The sequence below is a fragment of the Bison bison genome, unplaced genomic scaffold (genome assembly GCF_000754665.1).
Source record: "Bison bison bison isolate TAMUID 2011002044 unplaced genomic scaffold, Bison_UMD1.0 scf7180017864459, whole genome shotgun sequence".
NCBI lineage: Eukaryota > Metazoa > Chordata > Mammalia > Artiodactyla > Bovidae > Bison > Bison bison.
In genome coordinates this window covers 773,541-795,585 of record NW_011495021.1, presented here as the reverse complement: position 1 = coordinate 795,585, position 22,045 = coordinate 773,541, and the positions used below count along the sequence as shown (strand labels likewise).

Genomic DNA, 22,045 nt, shown 5'->3' with positions numbered 1-22,045 from the left:
AACAAGCATGTTTTATACTATAAATATTTTCTCCCCAAATTAAATTATTTGTTTCTACTGATTTAAAAATATCTAAAGTCTACGTTTTTCTTTGTTTCATTATGAGTTTTGCATTTTATATTTTAAAGATAATCCTGTCTTTAAGGTTGCCAGATAAAAAACATAGTGTTTTTGTGCTTTGGGTTTTGTTTTTGGTTTTGCTAAATTTGGCAACTCTACTTGTTGCCAGAATTAAGAATTACGGCATATATGTGACACTTAGTAGGTCTTCAATAAATCTTTCAAAAATACCTTAAAAATATCTAATGGAAACAGAAATTCATGGATTTCATTAGCTTTGCTACCAAATGTACTATACATAGTATGTGTTATGCAAAAAATTGTCATTTTATTAAGCTCCTATCAAGAAGTTTGTGAAAAAAAGAAATACAGAGCACATAAACGGAAGATCGACTATCATTGATTTAATTCAAGACTTATTTTTTATTTTAAATATCTTTATACTATATAAAAATACTAAAAATATCCCTGTCGCATATATTTTTATTAGAATTTTTAAAAATAGGTAAGATAAATTGGGGCTTCCCTGGTGGCTCAGATGGTAAAGGGTCTGCCTGCAATGCGGAAGACCCGGGTTTGATTCCTGGGTCGGTAAGATCCCCTGGAGACGGAAATGGCAACCCACTCCAATACTCTTGCCTGGAGAATTCCATGGATAGAGGAGCCTGGTAGGCTACAGTCCATGGGGTTGCAAAGAGTCGGACACGACTGAGTGACTTCATTCACTCACTCAAGATAAATTACATAATAAGATGTTCTTCACAAATAATTAAAACTGTACATATACTAGAAATACTAGCAACTAACCCACTTTTCGGAGAAGGCAATGGCACCCCACTCCAGTACTCTTGCCTGGAAAATCCCATGGACGGAGGAGCCTGGTAGGCTGCAGTCCATGGGGTCTCGAAGAGTCAGACATGCCTGAGCGACTTCACTTTCACTTTTCACTTTCATGCATTGGAGAAGGGAATGGCAACCCACTCCAGTGTTCTTGCCTGGAGAATCCCAAGGATGGGGGAGCCTGGTGGGCTACCGTCTATGGGGTCGTACAGAGTCGGACACGACTGAAGCGACTTAGCAGTAGCAGCAGCAACCCATTTTTAAGAAGGAAACTAAGAGACCTGCAATGATGTAATGGGGTAGTTTTCTTATAATCTATATCAAATGCATTTAAAATTAGTCATGTTTACCTTCTGTTTGTTGAACAGGGTCTTGCATAATTTTTTGGTAACATTCATATTGAGCCGTCATGATTTTATTTCTAGTAACACCCAGCTGAATTAAGTCATCGGGGTTCTCTTCTTCGGATTCTGCTATAACAAGAATCTAAGGAATTAAAGAAAATAAAATTTCAGAATTGTGAGAATGTTAGCGACAGTCTGTCACAGCAAAAAATGTAAGTACAGCGATGTGCTGCATGATCAACAGGCTCTGGGGGGCACTTCCTGACTTTCAGTGTTTGCCAGTTTCCATGTTGTAAATATCCCCACCTCGTCCAATATCCAACCACCACCAAGAGCTGCCAGTGGCATCACTGGGAAGTACAGTCCACAGTTCCCCCTCAGAGCCTGTGGGGGCCAGCTCCAGGCCAGCTTTGTGGAATGCAGACAGCTCTATTCAAACTTCACCTCTACTTTTTAACCTGGCAATGTAGAAAAGATATTTAACCTCCACCCCACCACACAATCCCACCAAAACCTCTGCTTTTTTATTGTAAAATGGGTTAAAATAGTATCAAGATAACAAAGGGGAAGTATCTGGCACATGGTAAATACTCAAGCTTGTTGCCATTTTTATATTTACATTTTGATAAAATAATGCAAGTTCACTTATGCTGTTGGTTAATAGAGTTTTAATTGTATGCACATCAATAAATGTTTTAGATAAGGTCTATATTTATATTCTTCCACTTTAGTAGCATTATTTTAAGCTTCACTTACACTTTAATTTCTACATGACTTTTTTCCTTGTTTCATAGCATGAAGCCTATATACACCTCTCTTCAACTTTATTTCTTCTTCGCTTTTGCATTATTCCTATTTTCCATAAACAGTTATCTTTCTATTCCTGTGTTGATTCCTTATTCTTAATTTTCTTACTGCTGTTCTCTAGCAGTAAGTTGAATTTAATTTAAATGTAAAATAAATAGTAACAGTCCCTCAGTGTGTGACACCACTCTAGTTTCCCATCACCTCACCACCATTCAACATTAACTTTTTCATTCTTAGATTGGCTTTAATTTCTTAACAAAGATTTATGCAGTTGTTGTGCTGCACGTATTAAAAATGGAAATTTACAACATCAAGGAAAAATATTTTTCTCCTGTTCTCAGTTTTTATAATTGCATAAAACCAACAGCATTTTTATTTTTACTTTAAAAGCCAGATATGCGTGTTGTCTGAATGAATTCAAGAGAAACGGTCACAATTCCTTAAATTACAATAATCAGGTTGGTAATCTCTTACAGAATTACCTGCAGGGAACCAGCTTTGGCCCGTGCAGCTCATTGGCAGGCTCAGTTGAGGCTGGGAGCCAGAGAAACAGGAGTCCTGTTTCTTGAATTCTAGTCTATTTACCTAAGATAACATCTGAGAAGCCTAGAATTTGGACTGCTCTTAGACTTGAGAATGTTTTTAAATACAAATGCTAACAGGAATGTAGTCGTGCTTTTTTCCCATTTAAGTTTTCTATATTTTTCTTGAGTCTCTTTGCTTGACTCTTCCTGGGGTTTACTTGGAAACACCACAGGAAAATTATTTGCTGGCACAGAGTTAGACGAGACTGTATCTCTCAGTTTCTCATACATATGATAAGAGTATTTGTTGTTGTTGTAGTAAGAGTATAGTCACTGCTTTAATAAGGGAGAAAAAATGGGAACAAAATACTTCTGTAAACAAAAATAACATTAACTGTATAAAGCATACAGCCCCTCTAGTACAGCAATTGCTTTTTGGTCATCCTCAGTCTACCCTCCACTTCCAGCCCCACCTCCCCTGCATATACATGCAGAGGCTTGCAGGAGAGCACATACTCACATACACATCTGCCCAACTTAGCCTCAATGCCTGTCAGAAAGCGGACATTTAATACTGATTTGAATGAATGGATGAGGAAATTAATTTAAAACACAGTGATTGGTTCCAAAATGCTTTTCGGTCAATACAAGTCAATCAGTTGGCAGAATGGGAAGAAAATCAACAGGCTGGAATTGCTTTTTTAACATAGCTAACTCAGAGTCAGCAGGTCTGATTGAAAATATTTCATCTGTTATGTATGACTGGGCTATACAGCCATTCCATTTTTTTTTTCAAACTCTGGTAATTACTTTCTTCTGGTCTGCACTGCTGTATCTCTCATACTTCCTCACTTTGATACCACCCCTCCCAACGCAACATAATACTAGGGTGCCTGTTACAGGACTAAAAGCCTAAAAAGGTACACTGGAAGAAAATGAATTATTGCTGTGTTGATTAGATATAAAAGAGTACTTTATTTACGCATCAAATAACTATATGTATGTAATTTTGTGTTATTAACCTTTATCAATGATGGGTATATTAGAAGTTAAAACAGAAATAATCATAGGAAGGGGGATATATTTGAGAAATTTATGCTTACCATGAAAAAAGGCAAGAGGAACAGAAAAGACAGGAAAAACTTTTTCTCCATCATTAAAGCCAAAATGAAATATGCTATATATATAAATCAAACTGCAATAGAAAATAAAAAATATAATTCAGCAATATATATGAAATAAATATACATGGCTCTTAATAGGAATTTATTTTAAACCTCATGATAAAGAAACAACAAAAAATAAAAACTACACGATAATTTTGCTTTAAGGATTTGATTAACAGTTTTATGAATTACAAATATTATAAGCGTCATAGTTTAAAGCACTAAAAGCTAAATTAAATACGTTTTAATTTAATTTAGTTAGCTTTTCAAGCAGGAAAGCCTCTCACAGATGTAATTTTAAATAATCAGAAATCATCTTTTTGTTTGTTTGTTTCTGTCAAATATCAACATGATTCAGCCATAGGTGTACATATGTCCCCTCCCTCACGAACCACCCCATTCCACCCCTCTAGGTTGTTACAGAGCCCAGGTTTGAGTTCCCTGTGTCATACAGCAAATTCCCACTGGTAATCTACTTTATATATCCTTAAATTTACCAAAATTTGGATAAAAAAATTCGAATAAAATGATAAAAAGTATCAGAGTAAAGTCTCATAAGACATAAAAGCACAACTTTTGATAGCATAGTTTACTATTAAAGCTTATTTATTTCCAATAAGTATTAATCTTATTTTTAATTTTATGACTCTTTAACAATTTAAAGGAAAAACTGAATTTGGGCCCATTCCTTGAAAGCTAGCATCCATAAGTCATAAAAAATGGACTTTTACTTTAATAGAAATTACTCTTCACTCCAGGATTCACTTTTTATAATAAAAATAGTTCCCTAACCCATCTATATTATTAAAATAAGTTTAAAGGATATGGACAATAGCAAATAAAAGTATTTCTGTCAAGTGTTTGTAATGTTGGATATAGATCCCTGCTAACTTCTTAATTCTAAGAGGCAAACATTGCAGGAATAAAGTGTATGGCACTTACTCTCCAAAAGTTCCATCACCAATCTACTCTGGTAGCATTTTTATGAAATATAAATGACCATGGTTTATCATAAAATATATTTATTTAGCTGAATTAAAAACATTTTTCAAAGGAGATAAAAACTAATCAATACATATTTGCCAGTGAACTATGAACTTAGATTTAATTTCATTAGGAAATGTGATTTCTATTACAGGGCAAATGTTAGAATAAGAATTATAAAAATCTTTTCTTCATTTTACTTATCATTTGTATTATTGCATGCGATGAGAGTGCATCATTAACAAGCACACAGAATCCATGCCACTGCTTGACCTCATCAATGACTTACCTAAAAGAAACTTTTCTTTATATTGTAGCAATCTTCCAAATAATGTTTTCTTTTCAGTCAGCTATACTGGGCTTTTACGATTAGCTGATCTTAAAAAAATACAATGAAAAAACAAAGTATTACATTAATTTTAGATTTAAAAAATCATGTTGTAATAGAAAGAAAACAATGAATCAAAGTTTTTGCAATTTAATGATTAATGAGTTGATATTTTAGTTTTTATTACATTGTACCATGAGAAAAATCTAATTTTCTGATACTTACAATCACAATTGTCTCCAGACTCAAATCACATTTTCTCTTGGATCCTATTCAAAATTGTCTTGAAGAATGTCTTAAATCTGGAGGTCATGACCTGAAATATTGATATAATAATTGTATTTCAATGAACAAAATAATTTCCATGATAAATTAAAATTTTCAAAGAAAATGCCACTAGTAAGATGATATTTTTATTCAGCTACTCTGATTTTTAAAAATCTTTTGCTTACAATATTTGAGTTTTGTCACAAATATTTGTTGTTTTCCATTATATGGAGAAGTTTATGTCTATTTTCATTTATCCAGGATGGTTGAAACACTGAGCAATTGACTATTTTACTTAAGTAAATATCAAAAAACTAGAATACAATAAAAGAATTTTCAAATTAAACTGTTTTTTAAACTCCCTTTGAATAATTTGAGCTTTCCTGGTAGCTCAGATGATAAAGAATCCATCTGTAATGTGGGAGACTTGGTTTGATCCCCGGGTTGGGAAGATCCCCTGGAGAAGGGAACGGCTACCCATTTTATCTAATATTTATTGGAATGTGTTAGTCTTGGTTATTTAAATCTAATTCCCTAGCTGATGTGGTTCCTCACAGACAGAAACCACATTGATCTTTCTTTTCTTTGTGTCTGGAATAAATGAAAAAAATGAAGAAATAAAGTACTTTAGGAGCTTAAGCTTACAATCCAGAACACTAGTTGTAACTATTAGTGAATTATCATTTCTTTTATTAGAAGACTGTAAGTAGTGTTTGAATCTATACTGACACTGAAAATTTAGGGGAAACTTCAGCATGTTTACTTTTTTACAAAATTAAAGTCCTTTATTCTGTCTTTGAGTTCAGTGGTTGGTTGGGTATTTGGATTGAATAAACAGTAGTTTATCGTACTATCTTTGGAAGTCATAAAGCTTAAGCCAAATTTAAAACATTAGTAGCCCACATTTTTTCCGTATTAAATATGTATAAAATACAAAGTTGCAAAGGAAAATGTAAAGGAATATTATTTTATTTGGAAATCAGATTTTTATGAAACAATGCTTTGATGATTTACACAATGCAGGATTAAATTATCCTCAATGCATACATGGGCTCAAAAATTGAAGGAAAAGCTGTCTCAAAAAACATGTTTGAAGTTTTCCTATATCCAACATATTTGAAAAACATTTCATGCAACACTAGCAGCTATTTTTGTTGCTAAGCTAATGGGTTTCAAAATCAGAGTTCCAAATAATATCTTAGTGAAATATCTCTTAGTGTTCAAAGGATCATTCTGGCACCAAAAATTAAGATGAGTTTATTCAACTCACAAAATATTGATTAGTGCAAGTAATTACACTTTTATAGCTTTCTTACTTCACCCTATTGCCTAGAGATTTGGAAAGTGGGTTACTAGGAACAAGATTATATTCTGCACTGTATATATTTGTAGCATTCCTAATCAAGGGATCAGGTTTATGATCCCTGGTTTTATCAGACTTTGAAGCAGCAAGTTTGGGTGGCAGTTTCTAAACAACATGGTGGATACTTACTTGTACTCTTTAGATCTGGTAATGTCTATTTCTTTGGAAAGAATGATGCTAAAGCTGAAACTCCAGTACTTTGGCCACCTCATGCGAAGAGTTGACTCATTGGAAAAGACTCTGATGCTGGGAGGGATTGGGGGCAGGAGGAGAAGGGGACGACAGAGGATGAGATGGCTGGATGGCATCACTGACTCGATGGACGTGAGTCTGAGTGAATTGCAGGAGTTGGTGATGGACAGGGAGGCCTGGCGTGCTGCGATTCATGGGGTCGCAAACAGTCAGACACGACTGAGCGACTGAACTGAACTGAATGTCTATTTCATGCAGTGATCCAATTTGCTTGAATCATCTACCCTACAAAGGATTTATCAAATTTCCTTCCTGGCAGACATATGGCATGAAAATGCTAGTGATGGAAGAATCACCCCTTTTACCAAGATTCTTACATCTTACATCAATTCTTACATCAATAATGTAAGAATCATGACTAGGCATACAAATAATGCCACTGCAGATGCCACTGCATCTGAAGGTCAGTTTAGGTTAAGCCTCATATTTATGAGTATAATGACACAATTATTGTCAGAAGTATGCTTAACTGTATGCCTCAGCTTACAATTAATCATACTTAACCAACTCACTGGTTCTTTGTAGACAGCTTCTCATATGTTCATTTAGCAAGCGTTTCTCTCCTCTATGTTTAGCTTATTCCAGATTTATCTTTCCTGAAGTTCACATTATATTAATTGATCAAAGATATTAAGTAAATCATTGTAAATTTCTCATACCTAGTTAAGTTATTTATTGACAATTGAGTTTCATGTTGCTTGCCGAAATATAGTAGGTCCCATTCAATTTTGAAGAGGTATCAGTCATGTCCTACTCTTTGCGACCCCATGGACAGTAGCCTACTAGGCTCTGCTGTCCATGGGATTCTCCAGGCAAGAATACTGGAGTGGGCTGCCATTTCCTTCTCCAGGGGATCTTCCCAACCTAGGGATCAAACCCGGGTGTTCTGAATTGCAGACAGACGCTTTACCGTCTGAGCCACCAGGGAAGCCCAGTAGATAATTAAAGGAGGTCAAATTAAATGACTAATTCTGCCAGGGGATTTTTCCTAGTGAGCTCAGGTTTGTTTAACAGGAAAAGCGCTGCTTCAAAACTGAGAAAGCTCAAATTTAAACTCATAAGTGAATTTCTAATCACAGTGGTACTGGTAGTAGTTACTGCTGGTCTAGTCTCACAGATCCTAAAAATACTATTATCACATCTCAAAATTAAAATAGAAGATTTGGTTTTACTATTAGAAATAAAATAACTTTCTTTACTGTATACATGAAATAAAAAATAGTTTATAAATAATCTACAAGCTTCTTGCTCAAAGAATCACCAAAATAAAATTTAAATGACATATTTCATCACAGAAAGAACTTTGACTTAAGAACTCAAATAACTTTTGAAATATAGCTGCCTAATCACTCATTGCTTTGTGTAGCATCTTCTGGGTTCATTTCTTAAAATTGCAGTAGATCAGCAACACAAGGCAGTTCTCCCTTTTTTTAACAGTTTTGCATTTCCAAATCCACAAAATTTAACCAATCTTCTTGGCTTGATCAGTTTTAAAAAAATCTTTTATTCTACCTAAACATAATAAATCAGTGTGACTTAATCATTTACCAGAACACAAAAACATAAATCCAGTGCCTTTCAAAATTGCTTCTTATTTTCCCAAATTTTTATTATACATGTACACACTTCTCATAAATTTTTCTTAGTAAAAATTCTTATTTTTAGTTGACCCATCTAACCCTAATATTAAAAGTGTATGTTCACTCCAAAATTAAGACAAAAGACCAACTTTAATCTTCTACTCCATTTCCAAAATATCTTGGATTGTCACAGGCCCTAAGCCATGTTCTTTGCTCCATTTATTTATCTAGTTACTATAAAACTGGCTAACAGAAGCATTTCCCACAAATATCTAATTTGCCATTAAGTATCCCGAATCTTTGTGTGAGCTAAGTGAGGCTGTTTCCTATCCAAGTACTTTCCTTTATAGCATATTAAACAAGCTTCATTTTTCCTGATTCAAAACAAGGGAAAAGCACTCTTCACTCCCAATATCCTACATGTCTATGGCAAATGTCAACTTCTTTCTCTCATTCACACTATATGGAACAGATTGTGCCACTAGAAAAGTGTTCAAGTACAAGATCCTGGTTACTTTTTATGATCTTCTCACTGCTTATTTTTTGGCAAAACCTAAGTCTTTGTGCTAGAATGATTCCTGCTAATTACCATCTTTACTTGCACTAGAGTCTTTGAGAAAGAAATGCCCTTATCTCCCCACCCCCATCCTGACCTGGACTGTTCCTAACACTTTCAATACGTGAAGCAGTAAGAAAATTAAAATATAAAGTGACGTCTCTTTCTTGAAAATCTGTTACTGGAATGTAAGAAACTCAAATTATTAAGCCTTTGAATGAACAAGTAACAAATCATTGTTGTAACATACACCAGGGTTCCACCAAGTGTGGGTTAATGGATCACCTGTATCAGAATCACCCCCAGAACTTGCTGAACACATTAGAATGTCTAGGCCCCAGAACAGAAACTCTGAATCAGAACCTTCAGAAGAACTTGGGAGTACTTTTTGTAAGCACCCGAGGAAATTCTTGGCCTGCTAAATTTTGGGAAGCACAATACAAACACATCATCCTCATTTGGCCGTGCTGAAACCTGGACACACTTATATTCCTCTGTCTCTAGGTGCTGGCCAGACTATTTTAAAAGTGCTATTAAGTATAAATCAAGCAAAATATTCTGCAGTGTTCCCAGGCACAATTACTACCTCAGAACTTCCAGAGCAAGTTATTCAAATATATATGTTTAATATATATATTTGACATTTCATGTAATATAATTATTACTCTATACTGTTCATGCTTCTGGATTGTGAGTACATGAAGAATAGGACATGCACCATATTTGTTAGGTAGTTAGGATAGGAAAAAGGAGTCCAAAATAGCAAAGACTAAAAGACAAAGAAGGGAAAAGCCCATGAAAATAGAATAAAGGAATGTCCGAGGACCAGAGTAAGGACCTCAGGTGAAGCGAACAGCCTTCTGGTTAGCTTAATTTACGTAGGGCAGGCTCAAGGGGAGGAGACAAAAACATATAAAGAGAGGAGCCAAAATTGAGCTGGGGGCTTCTCTTCTCTTCCCGTCTTTTGGGCCAGCCCACCCTCATGCCTCAAGGATGTATTTTCCTTTGCTTTCTAAATAAAACTGAGCTATAACAGTGGTCCATCCATCACTTCAAATTTTTGCTGCAGTGACACAGAACCAAGGAAATTACTCCCCAGACATGTTCATCCCTGTGACTTCAAACCCTAGCAAAGTGGGGTAGAAAGTGGGTACACAGTATGTTTTGAGTAGGTTATTTACAAAATGAATTCAATCGAGTTGAAGAAATCTGGTGTTGTAGGATGTTCTCAGCTGTCTCAAACGTATTATAATTTTCTGACACCTTTAAAAAGTCATTGCCCGGATTGTACTCCAAGAGATTCAGGTTCAGTGCCTCTTGATTGTGGCCAAGGGATAAGCTTTTTATCAAGTTTCCTAGGTGATGCAGAAATATGCAACTAGAGTTGAGAACCAGTGGTACAGACAGAATCCTGTGGTAGGCAGAATAACAAGCCGCCAAAGATTCCCATACATAGTCCCCAGAATCTGTGATTTTAAGGTAATGGACCTTAAAATAGAAAGATTATCCTAGATTTTCATGAATTATCCTGGTAGGCCTAAACTAAGCCCTTCAAATAGAAGGGGAACATTGACGAGTCCGTCAGAGCAGTGCAGCAGAAGGAAGGAAGCAGAAGAAAATAGCAACAAAAAGGAGTTGATCCACTGTTGCTGGCTATGCCATGCAGGAGCTCATGTGCAAGGACCAGAAACCAGACTCTACAATGACAAAGGTGCCAGCAAGCAAATGTGCACCTCAACTGTACATCCTCAAGGAACTGAATTTTGCCAACAACCTGAATAAGTCCAGAAGCATATCCTCTCCAGGACCTTCAGAAGAGAACACAGCTCTGCCAACACTTGACTTTGGCCTTGTGAGACTTGAAATAGAGAAACTAGACAAGCCCACAGGGCCTCTGACCCATAGAACTGTGAGATAATAAACGTGTTGTTTCAAACTACTAAATTTGTGGCCATTTGTCAGAGCTGTGAGAAAAAACTAACTAGAAATCCTTACCCTTATAAAATATTAATTTTCCCATTAAAACTAAGTGGTAATTTTCTGCTTGCCAACTGGCCAGTCCTTCCTCCTAACTTTAGAATGCAGATCCTTTTCAATTAATAATGGGGCTATAGTTGACTCATTGGAAAAGACTCTGATGCTGGGAGGGATTGGGGGCAGGAGGAGAAGGGGGCGACAGAGGATGAGATGGCTGGATGGCATCACTGACTTGATGGACGTGAGTCTGAGTGAACTCCAGGAGTTGGTGATGGACAGGGAGGCCTGGCGTGCTGCAATTCATGGGGTCGCCAAGAGTCGGACACGACTGAGCGACTGACTGACTGATGTCCTGATAAATCATAAATTGAAAATATTATAAGTGGAAAATACATTTAATACATCTAACATACCAAAAACCATAGCTTACTTTAAACTTACTCAGAACACTTACATTAGCCTGCAGTTGGGCAAAATCACATAACACAATTACTATTTTATAATCAAGTGTTGAATATCTCATGTAATGTATTGAGTGTGTGTGTTAGTCACTCAGTCATGTCCGATTCTTTGCAACCCCCTGGACTGTAGCCCGCCAGGCTCCTCTGTCCATGGCATTCACCAAGCAGGAATACTGCAGTGGGTTACCATTTCCTTCTCCAGGGGATCTTCCCAACCCAGGGATTGAACCCAGGTCTTCTTCATTGCAAGCGGATGCTTTACATCTGAGCTACTAGGGAAGCCCAATGTATTCAATACTACACTGAAAGTGAAAAACAGAAAGTTGTATGAGTACAGAATGGTTGTATCAGCTGTTTATCCTCATTATCTTGTGTATGACTGGGAACTTTGGCTCCTTGCCTTGTCCAGAATCACAAGAGAATATCATACGACATATTGCCAGCCTGGGGAAAGGTCACAATTCAAAAGAAAGTAGGGTTTCTACTGAACATGTATTGCTTTCACATTATCATAAAGTCAAACCATGTTAAGTTGGAGACTGTCTGTATATTCATAAATACTGCAAGGCAATCACATTAGCTAAGAGAATTTCTTTCTAGCTGCTCTTAAATTGCTGTATGATTTTGAGAAAATCAACTCAACTTTTTTCTGCATGTTTTATCCAACTAGAGCAGAGAGTGGATGGCATCACCGACTCGATGGACATGAGTTTGAGCAAGCTCCAGAAGTGGTAATGGACAGAGAAGCCTGGCGTGCTGCAGTCCATGAGGTTGCAAAGAGTTGGACACAACTGAGCGACTGAACTGAACTGCACTTACCCAACTAGAGAATAAATACTCAACTTAATCTTTAGCTTCTTTTTTTCTCTTGCGTCTTGGTTAGAAGATGTATGCTGGAGTCAGAGAGCCATAACTACAAACTTAAACTCACTCAAGTCTATTTCTTATCCTCAACGTGGGTGTACAAGTAGTGGTGTAATCAACGCTTCCTAGAATTTTTTATCATAACTCATCAGTGTGTTAAATTGCATGATAATGTAAAGAATTTGTTTTATAATAAATACCCAAAAAGCATTAGCTCTTGCTATTATCATTATTACTGAAAAAAGTGAAAATGTTAGTTGCTCAGTTGTGTCTTACTCTTTGCAACCCAATGAACTGTAGCCTGCCAGCCTCCTCTAGCCAAGGGATTCTCCAGGCAATACTATTGGAGTGGGTAGGCATGCCTTTCTCCAGCAGATCTTCCCGACCCATGTTATAACAATTTGTCACTACAACACTAATCTCAACTGAATGAACCAGGAAAAGTCCAGCATAAATATTTTAGTGACTTGGCCAAGGTTGACCCTGTATCTGGGCCCCTTTGCCCTGGATGATAGTGACTCAGAGGATTGAGTCTTTTATTTGGATAATTAAGGATTAATAAGTGCAGAATACATTTCTACTTTGCTTTTTCAGTTATTTTACTTAACCATCCATTCATTGCATTGCATTTTATTTTAATTCATAAAACACATTTTCATACAATTTCTTCTTTTAATTCTTTTCCTTAGAAATGTTGTGACTTTTTTTAAACATACATTATTTAGAAATATTGTGATTTTTTTAAAACTTACATTAGTAAATAGCTTGACAATTCAGACTTGCCATTCTGCTAAAGTACCAAAATAAAAAGAATATGTATTGTCTCACTCTTAGGCACTTTAAAATGCAACTTAGATGACGAAATGCCTCTAGAAATTCAGTTTGTCATCTCACCCTATTTATTGAGTGATTACTTTCACCTAGTTGTATCGGGAGACAGAAGTGAACATAAGATTTGTGCTGTCAATGCAAATATTCATCAAGTTAGAGAGTGGTAATTTTATGGTGATTTTAGAGGCTTAGTTCAGTGCTTACACAAACAGTCCATAAGAAAAATTCATGAGGTTCTAAAAAGGAATGCTTTCACAACATTTAAGACAGGAAGCCAAGGCTGGGCCTTAGGCAGTACACTGTCAGTCAGTGAGTCAGAGCAAGTTAAACACCTTCCAGGTGTCTCATTTGTAAAACAAAGGAGTACGATATGACAAACATTGAATAAAGGTTCAAAGTTTATATCTTAAAAGATAGTTAATATAGGAACAGTTTTGTTGAAAGTAACCCAAGTCCAAAATATTCTTGAATCAAAGTCATTCCTGACACTGTTTTTCCTGGCTCAGGAAGACTTTCCCCAGGACTCCTACCAATTACCCAAAAAGAGTGAGTTTGAATCTAAGGCCGTGGAAAGTGGACCACTTGGCTACATGCTTTTTCTTTTGTTATATGAGAATTCAGGGAAAACGTATCTAGGCCAAAAATAAATACAAAAGTCACATCTTGCTTTCACCTCTTTATGTACTGCCTCTTTTTGAGAGCCACTATTACTTTTGAAAGGCCATTTACAAAAAAAAAAAGTCTAGTTCTCTCTTCTGCACTGCACAAAATTGAAATTAGAAAAGCAAACATACTTCATAAGCCCTCTTGCCAGACTTCTCAGAGTGGAACCTGATCAGTTCATCTAGGCCAAGCTAAACTTATTACCATCATCATTGGAATAGCCTTAATGCTTCTAATACTGGAAACCAACAATCTGAAATTTGGCTACATTGAGTTTTTATCTCTTTTTTCACTTAACAGAAAATGACCTAGGTAAAAATTTAAAAATCATAGGGTGCCAGAAATTACAGCATATGTTAAGGAATGATTCAACAATATACTCAACAAGTTAATTAATGAAAGAGTAAGAAAGATTATTACGTTTAATTCATCAAAATCGTATGCATTACTTAGCATATAAAAGGACACCTAATTAAAAAGGCAATAAAAACTCTCATAAAAACCTCCAGAAAGTAGTTTTGAAGAGACGGACACGACTGAGTGTTTTAACACTTACTTTAATAGTAACTATTAAACTACAAACGCTAAGAAAACATATATTGTAAATATTGTCCCACTGACTAATGATACAGTTTTCCTTTTCCAGAGAGTGACTGAAATAAGGTAACACCCAACTGATATTTATAATTAGCATGATCGAGGAACATTGTGTGATTATCACTTACAAGCAGAGGCAGTAGCTATGCTGGCCACAAATATGAGTTAAAACTTTGTGATTTTAAACCCCAACTCAGCCTCACATTTGCAAGTTAAACAACTTCAGTAAGAATTGTTTTCTCATTTGCAAAATAGTTTTAAACCAGAAAACTATTGTGAAAATAAAATGAGATAATATACGTAAACATTTTACAATTCAATAAGTGTTAGCTGTTTTTATTATTATTACATTAAAATTTTTGAAATATAAATAAGTTTAAGTTATTTTGTTTAAGCTATTATAGGTTTAAGTTATTTGCTGCAATTTTAATAGCATTATAGGTGAAAATTAATCTTATATTTCAAGATGATTGTCATAAGCATCTTGACTCTTTATATTATGCAGAAATGTTTCTATTCTGTCATTTAAGTCAATTATGAAAATATCAAATTAAGTGAGTGATGACAAGTCTATTCCCAAATATGTCCTAGTTAATAAATAACTGCATATTTCCTAATACTGCTCTAGCAAATTGTACACACTATAATCAGTCACAATGAAAAGAATATAACAAGTTAATCCAATTAAAAACAAGATACAAAACCTCTCAAATTTGACTTTAATTTTATGTTAACTTTAACAGCCTTTACTAACAATGTATTGGAACCAAAAAAGAAAAACATTGACTCTATGCTTACTTGCTTATCTAATGAACATTCCAGATTGAATAGCTGAATAACCATTAATGAAAGATAATATTGTGATTAAATTTTGGACTTCATTTTACACTCTGAAGTACTTACTCACAGGAATTATTTTCCCATTGTGGGTATAATTAGCCATTTCCGATGATTTTGGTCACCTTCTTTTTATTTGCAAGAGGCAAGTGGCCAAATATCAGCCCAATTAGTAAAAGGTGGGAGGGAACCTAAAAAAATGCTTTGTACTTGATGGGACACTTGCTCCAGGAGATTTAATATGGAAAGAATTGCTTGTCCAAGAGCATAGAAATGAAACACATCTTTCCAGCTCTTTGGATTACAAGCTTTATACCTACTTCTCCACGAAGTCAGGAGTCAAGTTCTATGCAAAAACATGTTTTCTTCCTCAGACAATAAAATAAAAAAATACGCAATTCTGCTGAAATTTTAATTTAAGTGAATATAGTAGTCCATCATAAATGTTATGGTATTTTTGTTTTTTGACGTTTTCCATTTCTCTCAAATCAAACATGCATACAGCATCTACTAGCATGTAGGAAGCATAGAAACTCTACTGATACGGTCAGTCCAGCACATTTCCTTTTTTTTCCCTGATAAAATGACCCTCTGTTTCCGCTGGAAAATCTATTCACTCTGGTTGAAGTGAGGCTGCCCTGCTGAGGTGGGAAGTGATTGAAAAGAGGTCAGATTAACACAGTCCTCTGATTTAGGTTGATTTAAGCATGGAAATGTGGTCTAGGCTATACCATCAAAATTATCCCCGGGACATTTATTTTAGTGTTATCTGCAAAGATTTTCTGTTGGAGTTGCAAAGCAAATAGTACATTGTTATTGGGCTGTCCTCACACATCCTTCTTGGTGAAGGAAATTCCTCCAGTATTCTTGCCAGGGAAATCCCATGGGCAGAGGAGCCTGGCAGGCTACAGTCTGTGGGGTCGCAAAGAGTCGGACATGACTGAGCATGCATGCATGCATGCACTCATACATCCTTTTTATCACATGGAGAAAACCTGTTTTAAAAGTGAAGCCAAGAAGAGATAATCAGCTGAGAGCTGGAGATTGGTAGAGAATCCCATGACATTTTCATTTTCTTACAGGAGTGAAAAACTGATAATTTATATACAAAAATGCAAATTTTTTATCCCATTTGTGGCATGTTTTAATTGTGTTATTATAAGCTATAACAAAAAAGAAACAGCATACAGGAGAATTAGCAAGAAAAAAAGAAAAATTATTGAACTATAGTTCATTCCTGGAAATAAACCCTGGTTAAAATTCTTATATCACAAGTATTTCCCTTTTATGAAGTTATTAATAGATTAAAAAAATGTGAAAGGAAAAAAGGAAAGAAGGAAGGAAAGGGAGGAAATAAGAAAGGGGGAGCAAATAAGGAAGGAAAGAGAAAAATCAATGTGTGTGTGTCCAAGGTAAATACATGCTTTATTTAAATTAACTCTATTTTTTCATTACTTTTTAAAATATCAAACAGAATGTTGATAATACTGAAATTTGTACCATTACAAGTTTCTTTTTCTCACGACCATTAAACATAATTCCGTCTTAATATTTTTAGTATACTCATTCATTCATTCAAACATTTATTTAAATATAAAATTTCTTTGTTTGAGATATATATTTCAAAACCTATGCCAAGTACTAGAGATCCAGAAATGCTTTAATTTTTTATCTTGAGGTAGTAAAAAATTTTATAGGGGAAAAAGATATACAAATGTCATTAATAAAGTGTGTGTGCATGCTCGGTGACTCAGTCCTGTCCAACTCCATGGACTACAGCCTGCCAGGCTCCTCTGTCCATGGAATCTTCCAGGCAAGAATACTGGAATGAGTTGCCTTTTCCTGCTCCAGGGGATCTTCCCCACCTAGGAGTTGAACCCATGTCTCCTATATCTCCTTCATTAACAGATGGATTCTTTACCACTGCACCATCTGGGAAGCCCAATAAAGTGTATAGATAGTCAATAAATATTTTTTAGTGTTTGAGCAGAGAATGGTGCATTTTACATGGGAGTAGTGAGTGTGTGTGCATGTATATGCATGTGCTGAGGGAGAAACATATGGTGTCTACTTAATATGACACTTGAGTAGAGTTTCAATAAATCTGTAATTTGATGGACTTCCCTGGTGGCCCAGGGGTTAAGACTCTTCCCTTTCACTGGAGGGCGCATAGATTCCATCCCTGCTTAAAGAACTAAATCCTTCATACTGTGTGGCATGGTCAAACATTTATTTTTCTTTTAATTTAGTAATTTGAAAGTGTCAGGTACTAAACAGATGCAAGTATACAAGAGGTAAGACCTTCTTGAAAGACAGGGATGCAAATTAAAGGTGGTATCTTCTGTCATGTTGAAGAGTTTTGATTTAATGCTGTAAGCTAGAGATGTTCATCTCTCTGCCCACTTTAATTGCTGGTGATGGCAGGGAGCACTCCTGCCCTGAGCAGTGACTGGGTTGAGTCTTGACTCAGTAGGCTTCCCTGAGGCATCGGTGATGTCTGCCATGGGCATCATCCTGAGTAGTCATGACATGTTTTCTAAAAATTTGCTAACCAAGCTGCAAAAAATTAATAATGATAATCATAGACGAATTAAGTAGTAGAACACTATGTCAAGATTTTCCTTTTACAAAGTAGGAGGATTGATTCAAAGATGGTGACAAGGGCAGTTGTACAGAAACAGACGAATTAGAATACTGCAATGACTTCTAAGGAAATGAGGCAAGAAAATAATCATGGAGGCTGGAACTAGGATTGATAATGATGGGCATGGATAGGAATATTTAAAAGTCAGAGATATTCAATAGATTTAATCTATGAAGATATGAGAATTCAGCTGAGTGTAATTAATGAAGTCCCTAATTGAAGTTCTTAAAGGAAGTCCCTCAATTCTAATATGAGTCTCTGGCTTCCAATAGGAATATAGGGAATACACAGAGGAAAATAGATGGTAGGAAAACATATGAGTATAGATGAGATATTTTGAGGAAGAAAGTGCCTGAGTATTTGTCTACATAATTCTGAAAATTAGTAAGGAAGGGCCTTGAAATAAAATGTTCACACTCATCATCATATAATGGAACAACTGCTGCTGCTGCTAAGTCGCTTCAGTTGTGTCCGACTCTGTGTGATCCCATAGACGGCAGCCCACCAGGTGCCTCTGCATCTGGGATTGTCCAGGCAAGAATACTGGGGTGGGTTGCCATTTCTTTCTCCAATGCATGCATGAACGCTAAGTCGCTTCAGTCATGTCCGACTCTGTGTGGCCCTACGGACAGCAGCCCACCAGGCTCCTCCATCCACAGGATTCTCTAGGCAAGAATACTGGAGTGGGTTGCCATTTCCTTCTCCCAATAGAACAGAAAAAGGTGCCATTTTGTCCAGAAAAGCTGTCCATAATGGGAAGAGAATAGACACTGTACTCTAAGAGATATATATGGAATTGAATCAGAGCACATTTCAAACACTAGTGGAATTTTAGTCCTTCTTTCAAAAGGAAAACTGTGTGTTAATAGTATAGGTAGAGGATTCTATGGACTAGGAACTAGAAACACAAAAGCACAGGTTCTAAAAGAGCAAGGCTTGTGTGAGTAGGGTAGAGGTGCTGGCCTGCAGGAACTTGAGGTTCGTTAGGTAATTCATGGGGGGGAACCTGGATATGTGACCTGAGACATTTCCTAGGCACCCTGTCCCATGATGCTCTCTACTACTGCTGTAATGTTGCACATACCAAACAACTTATTTTTAATTATTTAGTCCTGTGACTAAATCTGGGTTATAATTTAAAAATAGATTTTCCAGTGCAAGAGAAGTTGCACAGGAAGAAGTTCCTTGCTGAATTAAGCCATGCTTAAGTGAGAACGGCTGCTTAAGAACAACACGTACCCTGTGAAAAATGATGGCAAGTCCCTTTCAGCGAGTCTAACCTTTACAGAGTGCTATTATCAACCCAATTGTATGTTTTTTCCTGTTTCACAAACATGTTCCCAAAAGACTTTTAAAATAGCTTTCTTTCCTGCTAAATTGTTGTGCCAAGCACTTTTTCTGAATCTTAGCCTTAACTGGACCAGGATGTGTTAAAGAAAGAAAAAAAAATGCCCTGTCACGCTTGACATGGTGTAATAGGTCTTAACAACATCAGTAAAGCACTTTTCTAACCTGACTATCCCTCCTCTCACTGAATCTTAAAACAGTGCATCTTCATGAAAATGCAAAATACCCTGAAGAAACAACAGAAGAGACAATTTACCAAAACAAATCATCATTTTAAATCAAGTGAAAAATCTGTCCACTGAAGTAGGAATTTCTTCCAAATAAGAGAAAAAAAATTACTATGGAAAATAAATGTTTGTTTTGTAAAGTTAAAATAATCTAAAGAAAATAAATTAATCATATGGAATGGTTCTTTAGGTACCCATGTTGATCTTTCTTTTTTTTTCTTTTGGAGGAAAAGAAAAGAATCACAATATCCTGAAATCTGTCTTGGTCACTTCAAAACAAATTCCATGCATTGCTGGGGCCCGTCTGTCAAATTGCAACTCAGGTTGCTCTGCTATGTGTGTCTGTCTTTCCAGAGAAAAGTGTTTCCCCAGCAAAAGTCTTTGTAAACAGTAATAAAAATAGCAATCTCAGAAAAGGAAAAAAAAAAAAATAACAATAAAGAGGACGGGAAGAGAACTAGGAGGAAGAGGAGAAGGAATAAGAGGAAAGTAAATAAAAGATAAACATAGCTTGAAGGGCCACTTTGTTGGAGGTTATGTCTAGAAAACTCAAATGCAGCTTTCTGGGACAGGAGTCAATGCATCTATCGGGAGATTATGTTGCTTTTGGCAGCAGATAACAACTTTTTAAAACTAATAGTGGGGGACTTGGGGGAAAAAAGACAGGAAAATGGTAGAAAGCAAATGAAGGGCAGAGAGCACAGGTTTTTGCATCAGTGGGCTGATTTGAGATACCAGCTGTAGTATTTACAAACTGGAAATGCAGGCAGAAACTAAATCTGCAGCCTCTACCTGGGTTTCTGTAGTTCTCAGATGAGCATAACATTTCTATCTTAAGTATACTTGTGATGATTAAATGTAATAACCCACATAATCACCTATTGCTATCTGGGAAGCTATAAGTACTATGAAAGTAGTGGTCTCTCTTCTCCCCTGCAGCAGAAGAGAATGCCATGGTTTGCTTTAATTGATCCCAATGATAAGACCTGCAATTTGGGGTAAAATTATACGTGAATATTTAACAATGCCAACTCTCTCTGCTTTCTGTAAAGGAGATTATTAGCCATCAAAGTCATGGGATTTAACACAGTCAAAAGGAAGTGACAATGAATACTATATCCAAAATCACTTATGTCTTATGAAAACTACTACTTTGCTCTCTACATAACACTGCTAACTCTTGCTCTGTTAGGAGGTGCCATTTCACGTGTATACACACACATTCTGTTGTTTTTGTTTAGTCGCTAAGTCGTGTCTGACTCTTTTGTGACTCCATGGACTGTAACCCACCAGTCTCCTCTCTTCCTGAGATTTCCCAGGCTAGAAGACTGGAATAGGTTGCCAATTCTTCCTCCAGGGGATCTTCCCGACCCAGGGATTAAACTTGAGTCTTCTGAATTGCAGGTATAATCTTCACCACTGAGCCCCCAGGGAAGTACCCTATTTTAGGGGGCTTTAAGGGGCTTCTGGGGTCTTCCCTGACAGCTGAGCAGTAAAGAATCCATCTGCTAATGCAGGAGCCACAGGAGATGCTGGTTTGATCCCTGGGTCAGGAAGATCCCATGGAGGAGGGCATAGCATAGCAACCCGCTCCAGTATTCTTGCCTGGAGAATCTCATGGACAGAAGAGACTGGTGGGTTATGGTCCATAGGGTTGCAAAGAGTTGGCCGTGACTGAAGCGACAGCATGCATGTATGCATGCATATATGAAAATATGTGTATGACATATATACATCGGGGTTTTATTCTGAGAAAATAATAAACACCGGCACTCAAGCCTCCTCTTTAGATTCCCAGGACAATATTATTAAGGAGGTAAAATCTTTTTTACTTTGCCACAAATACATACCCTATGAAGATTTCTGCATCTGCACTATCAACTGTTGTTTTTAATTTTCTTAATTCCTTGACTTAAAAAAAAGAAAAACTGAAGGTGGCAGATATATTATCTGGAAATATCAGGGAGTTATTAGATGGAGACAGAATGGTGGAAAGATATACTATGTAAATGGCTGAAGGAGAAAAAAAATGCAGCAGTTCTTCATTAAGCTTATTTTGTGGTCAAAAACAAATAAAATTTAATACAGACATATAAACACAAAATAAATTAATAATTTATTATTTATTAATTGAATAATACTATTTTTGTTTTATAATATAATGTTCCCTTTTAATATAAAATAGTATAAATATGGGGCTGTAAGTAGCTGGACTTCATCATTTCCTTCTTATTGTCAAAACTTAATTCTGGACCACCTCAGGACCATCCCCAGCCAAAATAGAAAAAGAAAAGAAAAGAAAAATGCTGATATGTTTATTTGTGGCAAAGAAACAATAAATGCAATAATTTATTGTCTAAAATAATTTTAAGCTAAAAATAATTTGTTGTTCTGTTAAATTGCATATATTTGGATTTAACTCAACATCTGCTTTATTGACTATGCCAAAGCCTTTGACAGTGTGGATCACAACAAACTGTGGAAAATTCTGAAAGAGATGGGAATACCAGACCACCTGACCTGCCT

At 36.0% G+C, this 22,045-nt stretch overlaps 1 protein-coding gene across 2 annotated transcripts in view; it reads right to left on the bottom strand.

Annotated features, from left to right (window-relative positions):
- Positions 1 to 22,045, bottom strand: part of CALCRL (calcitonin receptor-like) — a 126,968-nt gene that overhangs the window by 44,494 nt on the left and 60,429 nt on the right. For both annotated transcript variants that reach the window (XM_010859729.1, XM_010859728.1), the window contains 4 exons: positions 5,279 to 5,369; positions 5,015 to 5,103; positions 3,679 to 3,770; positions 1,251 to 1,386 (listed from right to left, as the gene is read on the bottom strand). In XM_010859729.1, the coding sequence (XP_010858031.1) occupies positions 1,251 to 1,386; positions 3,679 to 3,732 (190 nt within the window). In that variant the 5' untranslated portion in view covers positions 3,733 to 3,770; positions 5,015 to 5,103; positions 5,279 to 5,369. The remainder of the gene's footprint in view (positions 1 to 1,250; positions 1,387 to 3,678; positions 3,771 to 5,014; positions 5,104 to 5,278; positions 5,370 to 22,045) is intronic.